This window comes from Tupaia chinensis, unplaced genomic scaffold (assembly GCF_000334495.1).
Source record: "Tupaia chinensis unplaced genomic scaffold, TupChi_1.0 Scaffold144731_1, whole genome shotgun sequence".
Taxonomy (NCBI): Eukaryota; Metazoa; Chordata; class Mammalia; order Scandentia; family Tupaiidae; genus Tupaia; species Tupaia belangeri.
The window spans coordinates 1383582-1391934 of NW_006204591.1; the positions used below are offsets into that span (position 1 = coordinate 1383582).

Consider the following 8353-nt stretch of genomic DNA (forward strand, 5'->3'; position numbering starts at 1 on the left):
ATTAGACAAGCTTTGTTGAGTGATGAGTGATGGCACTGTTGGTCATGGGCTCAATGCTGACAAATTAACAATACATATTAAACATGGTGTCTTTAAAGAGAAGCACACATAAAATAATGGTAGGTGTGTGTATGTGTGTGTTTGTGTACATTGATTGGGATGGAGGTGAGGAGAGTTTTGTTTGTGTGTGTGTGTGATAAATTCATGAAAATATTGTGACCAGAGGTTTGCAAAACCAGAACCCCCATTTTCCTCTAGGAATAATGCATTAGTATTTGCTAATCCAGTGTTCATAGCACTGACCTTGAATAACAATAATCAACTGTATTTAAGATGGACTTGGGGCCAGCAGAAGGGCACTGGACTCCCATATTGCTAACCGTGGTTTGAGTCCCAGACCCGGCACCTTGCTTTCTCACTTTCCCTTTTTCTCTCTCTGTCCCTCTCTAGTCAAATTAAAACAAATGAATAAATACATAAAGTTAAATAAAATAATCCTTTTTTAAAAAATGGACTAGAGACCAGCAGTTAGCATAATGGCTATGTCACTGGACTCCCATGTAGCATGTGCGTGCCCAAGATCCCGAGAGGAGAAGGATTGTGGCATGGCCATCCCCCATGGGGGGTTGATTTCTTGCTTTCTGTCTCTCTTTCTCTTTCTGTCTTTATGGTGAACGCACGTGCCCTATAGCAAAAACCTCTCCAAAAAAAAAGTTATTGTAATTCTCTAACATAAAAAAGTCATAGAAGGATACTACAGTTGGGACAGAAGGAAATAAGAGAGAAGTAGGTTTCCATAGCATCCGTGTTCTTACACCAAGTGACAGCAGCTGTAGGGGAAGCTTCGCTTGATCAAAACTGGGACTTGGATGTCCCAGTTGGCCACAGATGGTCTCAGTGCACAAGAGTACTGCCCTGTCTCAGCATTCACGATGGCACAGAGCTAGCCTTCTCAGCCTCTCATCAGTAGGGAAGAAATGTCTTGGATTTACACAGAGAATGCTGTTGCTTCAAATGCTGGTGTGTGACAATTTATTTCCATCTAGCATCTGATACCACTTCACAGCCAAATTATAAAGCCATGTTTTTGTGTCTCTTAGAAATCACACCACCTGTAGCTGAAATTTACTCAACCAGATAGAAAGGGATATTTAGCTAATCTGCACCAAGATAAAGCAACCAGATATCAGGAAACTGCATATTTTTCCCTAATTTCAGTAATTAACATAGTTATATTTAATCTCCCAATACCTCAGTCTCCCTGTGCAAAATGAAAAGAATACTATTTGTCACATGACTGAAAAGGCTGAAAAGACCTGAAATCCCTATGGAGGAAAATGATTGTACACAAAGTACCTTTTTAAGTAAAACAAGAGTAAAAGGACACTCGAAGATGCTGTTAATAAGTTAAGGGAAGGGGAAGCACCTTTAGTTCCAAGTGGAAGGATGAAGTAACTGATACTAAGAAATAATAACAATAGGAAAGCCTGCAAAATTCAAGTATGTACACGTTTTAATCACAAGAAAGTATTTCAAAAGCTATCCTTTGACACTAAATGATAGGAGAGCCTCAATGAACCAGAATAGGGTCAGGGGGTCAGGCTGACTTGCTGTAATCTCATTATCTGACCTCCTTGATTGGTTAGGGCTTAAGCAGCAATACCTTGTTCCCGAAATTCCTAAAACCTATTAGACAACTTGCTCTGTGTACTGTTACTAAAATACATCTAATACTTCTTGAACATCTGCCGTGTCCCCGGTGCTATGAATACTGTTTACTCATGTATACCCACAATCGCACTACGTAGTCAGGAAGCCCATTTTACAGATGCCGAAGCTGAGGCACAAAGAGATTAGGTAAAAAGAATAAACTCAGTCTTCTGATAACATTATTAACTTTCATCATTCCCAATCATTTTGAATTTCCATGCTGTTGTAATACTCTGAGGATGGTGAATGTATTGATCCTAGGTATGGTCTAGAATTTGGAATCAATCTGTGGCACTTAAATGCTTTTTTGTCATTTATCTCTAAGTCTTAGGAGAGGAGGAGGGTGAGGGAGGGTGAGGTTAAATACAAATACTAGGTGATCCAGCGTCTACTTTTCTTTTCTTTTTTCTTTTTTTTTTTTTTTGGAGAGATTTTTGCTACAGGGCGTGTGCGCTCACCAGGAAGAGAGAGAAACAAGAAATCACCCCTTAGGGAGGATGACCATGCTGCAATCCCTTCTCCTCCATTCTCCTCTCAGGATCTTGGGCAAGCATGCACACGTGCCTGGTGTGAGTTTAAGCCACCAGGTCCAGGATTTGAACTGCGGTCGACTACATGTGAGTCCAGCAACATAGCCATTACTCTATCTGCTGGTCCAATCTAGTGTCTATTTTAATGGCTTCTCAATATACAGTAGCTTCCCTGTTACTGCAGGTGCATGAGCGACAGTGTTCTGCTCACACGTTAATTGTCAAGTGGCAGCATTGCCTTCCAGAAGTAGTGAGCCCCACTAGTCGAGTGGAGGGTCTCATCACATTCTAGAATGTCCAATGACTCTTCGATTGAGCACTACTCCTAAGTCAGAGCAAATTTATTCTTATGTCCTTAGGAATTTCACCTTCTCATAAACTGCATAATGACAAAAATGACCTCCAGCTGAAAATATTTCCTTCTTATTACTATGAGTCAACACGTTTGACTTTTTTTTTTTTTTTTGCTATAGGGCGTGTGCGCTCACCAGAAAGACAGAGAGAGACAGAGAGATAGAAAGTGAGAAATCACCCCCCAGGGGGAATGGCCACGCCACAATCCCTTCTCCTCCATTCTCCTTTCGGGATCTTGGGCACGCACGCACATGCGCCCGGCATGAGTTTAAGCCACTGGGTCCGGGACTCGAACCGTGGTCGACTATGTAGGAGTCCAGCGACATAGCCATTACGCTAACTGCTGGTCTCAGCACGTTTGACTTTTTATTCAGTTTCCTTTAACCAGGCAAGACCTGCAAGACCCGATCAGATCATCTTGCTTCCTGTGTCTAACAGCATTTTCACACCATGGCACACCCTCTGCTTTGAGAGCCATCTCCTTGTTTCCTTGGACATCGATTTCATTCTCTACTATGAAAATGGATTTGTTTTTAAATTGAGATAGAATTAGAATGATTTTTTTAAAGCTTATGTTTCATTTCCATGGATGAAAAATGCATTGTATCATTATGAAAGGGTATAGAATCTTTGAAAACTTCAACAATAAAACACCTCTTTTAGCAAATGGGTTTATTGACATAACTGAACATAACAATGTATAACATTTATTCACTTCCCAATGAAAGACTTTCCAGTGAAACAATATTAAGTAGAACACAGATCCAGGCATTACCCATTCTCAGTGATGTCCTACAGTTGAAAAGGCCAGTGGTGTGTGGAATCAGAGGTCTTTTCGAGACTTTCAATGGGATTCAATACCACACTGCTGTGCAAAAGAAACAGCTAAGAGGTGCAATCGCTCCACAAATCAAAAAAGGCAGAGAAAAGGCACCAGAGAGCCCACAGGTTGCAAGGAAGAGCGAACAATTCCCCATGCTCCGGATCTAAAACAAGCCCTGGCAGCACACTAAGAATGACAGTCTATTTCCTGTCATTTATTACATTTTGGCCCTGCAGATAAGACTGCCAGAAAAGCAGCTGTACTGTAAGTGGTCTGGATATTTACTCACCAGAACATAAACAAAGATCAGCTACCTCATTCAGATCCCTGGGTCCCTGCTTGGCTGTTGAGACAAGGTCAGGCATGGATCAATCCAGGCCAAACATAAAAGAAATGAACTGGGGTTGAAGGACCCCTGGACTGTGATGGATTCCCTGAGTCATCAGCAGAACCCTCAGGGGCTTATGCCCTACACAGAAGAGTCACCGTTGGCCTTAGCACCATTGTAGTGACCTCCAGGTATTTCACTGCCAATAAATCCATAACTAAGCTGAATATAACCACAGTGTACACTCTCTTAGTGACTGCATTTGTAGACCACACAAACAAAAAAAGTATTAATGTAAACCAACCACTACATTTAGTGATAAACATGTACTTCATAAATATCAGGGAACAAACCTATCTCAAATAGCTGAAAACAACTTGAACAAATAAAGGAGCCTACTTCTAAGTTTAAAATAAAAATAATGAAAAGAAGTAACTGCAACTATTAACTAAAAGATAAGATTTAATAACACAGTAAAACACTGGGTAGTGGGAGGATTAATTTGCAAAATAATTATTTCACAGTGAGGTTTAAGTACTCAACAATCTTCTGGTTTTAGTAGAAAGACACCCACTGATGTACTTTTTTCACATTTGTTTTCCCTAATTTCTTCCCTTTCACTGTTTCATATAAAGAAAGACGTTAATGTGATCAACACTTCACTATCAATTGACAATCACCTTCTGCTTCCCTGTTAGGAAATTACCTTTATGGCCTAACTGTGCAACACAATTAGAGTATGGTCAATTGTGTCAGTGATGAAAATGTGAGAAGTACCACAATGCATTTATTCCAATCTTGACACTGTCAAAGATGTGGTCAGTGAACTGGAACCCTGGAGTTCCCTAGGGGTTCATCGGTTACATATACATTACATTCTTTTATCAAATGTGGCACTGAAATTTCCTTTTCCATTTATAGGTTTTTAAAAAATAATAAAATTAAAAATTAGCCACAGGAGCAACCCTGACAGAGAAGTCTTGCATGCAGCCTTCTCCTGAGAAAGTATGTCATCTTAGTTATTCTCAACGTCAGCAAACATTCTTGTCCTGTTAAGGTTAAAAGCAAAATAGTTAAACTAATTAGTTCAGTCTAACTAAAATAGTCCTTGAGTTTGTCAGTTTGTTAAATGTCTGAGCTCTTCACATTGTTGAAAAAAAAAAAAAACTGTCTTCTAATATTTAAATGCGAAGGTAACCTGAATGCTCAATCAGCCAACATTAACAACTTGCTTGGTGAGTGTGGTAAAGTTTACCACCTGTTGACATCATTCTTGCCAGAACCAACAGCCCATGGAGTGAGTTGCCAATCTTTCTTTGTAATGGTAGTAAGTTCCTTATTCCTTAAATAGAAACAAAACTTCTCTTTTGACACTGAGCAAACAAAAAGCACGCACCAAGTCTCTTGCTGGCCTTGCTGCGGGTATAAACACCCTTTCCTAACACAAAGAGCCCAGACCATGGCACCGCAGTGCTACAAACGCCATTTCCATAGCTGTGGCAAGGACTCTGCATTCAGAAACCTTTTCAACTCTCCATCCATTTTTCCCCTACTTGGCCCTGACCGCCAAGGACCCATCTATTTACTCCTTGAGTACTGGAAATTGGAGAATGATGCCCGAATTGGTCGTCTGTCCCCTTTGCCCTCACTGGCAAGTGCACAAAATGGGGAAAGGCGGTCTGACAAGTTAGGGCCTTCCCTGGAGGGACCCCACGAAGAGGTGACTCCTCAAGACCAATGACATGCCTTCCACACGCCTGGAGGTCCTGAACCTAGTCAGCAAATCGCTGCAGGAGATGGTCCTCCCGTCTCAAGCTGCCCCCTGCACCGCCACCCGCGCTGTCCATGAAGCGGTCGCAGGGGAACTCAATGAGGTCGGCCTCGCTAAGCGCGCACACGGTGGTGCGCGGCCGGTGAGACTGGAACCCCGAGAAGTCAGCGGACACACCGGTGCCCATGGAGCGCAGGGGCCGTCGGGTGGAGTACATGTGGCGGACATGGACAGGAGCCCCGCCCTTCCTCCTGGCCCGCAGCTTCCTCCGCAGCCAGCGCGACGCCCAAGCAGCCAAGGCCAGGAGCACCAGCAGCGCATTGACCGCCAGCAAGGCCAAGGTCAGCAGCTGATAGTCGACGCCGTCCCGGTTCCCAGTCTCGGGCAGAGTGACCAGCCCTGCGCAGTGGTCCCGGGGGGCCACGGGGCAGACCCGGCCCCCGAGCACGCTCTCCACGCACACCAGGTAGGGGGTGTCCCCGCGCAACTCTCGCAGTGTGGCTGATTCGCTGCGCTCCGGCAAATAGACGAAGCGGTGGAACTTGGGCTGCTGGCCAAAGCGGTCAAAGAGCAGGCGGAAGCGCGCGCCTCCCAGCGGCCTGGGGCTGCGGTGCTCACGCACCGCCCAGCGCACCGAGGCGCTGTCGGAGCCCACAGCTTCCACCGTCAGGTTGCACAAGATGAATTTGTTGAAGTCGCAGGGGTCTGACACCAGCGGCGCCAAGCTGACCCCGCCGTCAGACTGGGCGGCGCGCTCCTGCTGCTCGGCGGCCAGCCCCTGCCTTGCTGCACGCTGCCAGGGGTCGCCCAGTGGCTGCGGATCCGAGCCCAGCGTCGCTGTCGGGGTGGGCTCCATGTGGGCAGGATTGGCCCAGGTCGGACGACCTCTTTCAGACTTCCCTTGCAGGTCCATAGGATGTGGAGCCAAGCCCAAGGCAGCAGCGACAGAGGGGCTGGGTTGCTGGAGGCCTGGGCCCCGTCGACTCAGCCTTAAAGCGCTGCGGTTGCCCACGAGCTCCCTGGCTGCCCCATCCCAGGTCAGTCCAGTTAGAAATCGCCCCCGCTGCTGGGGCTGTGGCTGTGGCGGCAGTTCCTCCGCGAGACCACCTGCAGGGGGCGTCATTCTCTCCCCGGTGGAGGTGGGTAGCGGCCACAGCCTTACGTCGGCGGTCGGGTAAGCTGAGGGCAAAACATCGGAACAAGACCCGTTCTGTAGCTGCTGGTCATCCAGGGAATCCAGGTACTTGCGGCCGGGGGGTGGCGACACTGCACGAAGACCGTGAGAAGCCGGCCCTGCGAGTGCCAGTCGCCCATCCAGCGCTTCAGGCCTCGCAGCCTGCAGTCGCAGGTCCAGCCGTTGCCGTCTAGATCCAGCCGGTAGAGGGCCGGGCTGGCGGAGAAGATGTCCCCAGAGAGGACGCTCAGAGCGTTGTCGCGCAGGCTGAGCTCGCGCAGCCGACCCAGGTGGCCAAACGTGGCTGGGTGCAGGGCGGACAGCTCGTTGCCGCTCAGGTCCAGCGCCTCTAGGCTGTGCAGAGGCTCCAGCAGCGCCACCGGCAGCTGGCTCAACTGGTTGCCCTCCAGACGCAGCTCACGCAGGGCCTCCAGTCCCCAAAAGGCGTCCGGTGCTAGGTGCGTGAGCTGGTTGCCCCTGAGTGAAAGCAGGCCGAGGCGTGGCAGGTGCTGGAAGACGCGCGGCCCCAGGTGCTGCAGGCTGTTGGCAGAGAGGATGAGGGTGGAAAGGGAGCGCAGCGGTGCGAAGGTGGCCGCGTGGCGCAGGGAGGGCTGCAGCTCGTTGGCAGAGAGGTTAAGGAAGCGCAGCTTGCCCAGCTGGGCGAAGGCATTCTTGCCCAGAAAGCGGATGCGGTTGGACTCCAGATGGAGGTAAAGCAGGTTGCCCAAGGGGGCGAAGACCGCGTCCGGCAGCGCCCCCAGGGCGTTCCCGTCCAGCCGCAGTTTGACCAGACTCTCCAGGCCCTCAAAGGAACCGCGGCTCAGGCGGCCAATCTCGTTCCCATTGGCGTAGAGGATGCGCAGTTTTCGCAGAGGGGCCAGCGTGCCCGGGGAGAGTGCCTCCAGGAGGTTGTTCCCCAGATAGAGCTCCTCCAGCCGCGAGAGCTTCTCGAAGGTCTTAGGGTGCAGAGAACGGATCTGGTTGTACTGCAAGTCCAGCCGTCTGAGCTGACCCAGGCGATGGAAATCGAAGGCCGTGATGTTGGTTATGAAGTTGCCTCCGAGGCTGTAGGTGAGCACGTCCTGGGGGCTCGGCAACAAGCTGGTCTTGGGCACGGCGCGGAGACCGCGGTTGGTGCACAGGAGGTGCTGGGGGTGCTGGCAGTCGCAGCGCTCTGGGCACACGGGCTGGGCCCGCGGCAGGAACGCGAGACAGCAGCACACCACGAGCAGGAAGCGGACGGCGCGGGCAGCCTCCATCGCCGCTTGCCTTGCGTGCTGCGGCCGGATCGTCCTCTTGGCCCGCCGGCTCTGTGTCTCCTCTGCATTCCCTTTGGCCTGGACAGAGTAGCTAAATGGCCTCTTTCGAACTTCGCTGCGCCGTCCAGCCCCTCCTCCGCCCTTTGTCCGGTGGCTGGCCCTGGTCTCTGCAGGCGTGCTTCGCCTGGCCAAGTCAGGCAGCGCAAGGCGCTCTGCAAGCCCGAGTTGCTACTTGTTGCATTTCTGCAGAAAACTGTTTCTCCGGGTGCTCGTCGGGGGATGGGAGGAGGGAACAAGACCTGGAGCTTTTTGTTTGCAGCCGAGGCCGGAGAGCTGGATTCCCTGGCGCGGATTCTCCCCGCCGAGCGGATTCCCCCAGCTGCAAGCGGGGGGCGCGCTCCGAG

At 49.5% G+C, this 8353-nt stretch overlaps 1 protein-coding gene across 1 annotated transcript; it reads right to left on the bottom strand.

The window, feature by feature from the left end:
- Positions 1 to 4218: 4218 nt before the first annotated feature.
- TRIL (TLR4 interactor with leucine rich repeats) lies at positions 4219 to 8335 on the bottom strand. Its single transcript, XM_014583776.2, is given in 2 exon segments — positions 4219 to 6764; positions 6767 to 8335. Coding segments are annotated over 2 exon segments (2430 nt in total). The 5' UTR covers positions 7950 to 8335; the 3' UTR covers positions 4219 to 5517.
- Positions 8336 to 8353: the final 18 nt, after the last annotated feature.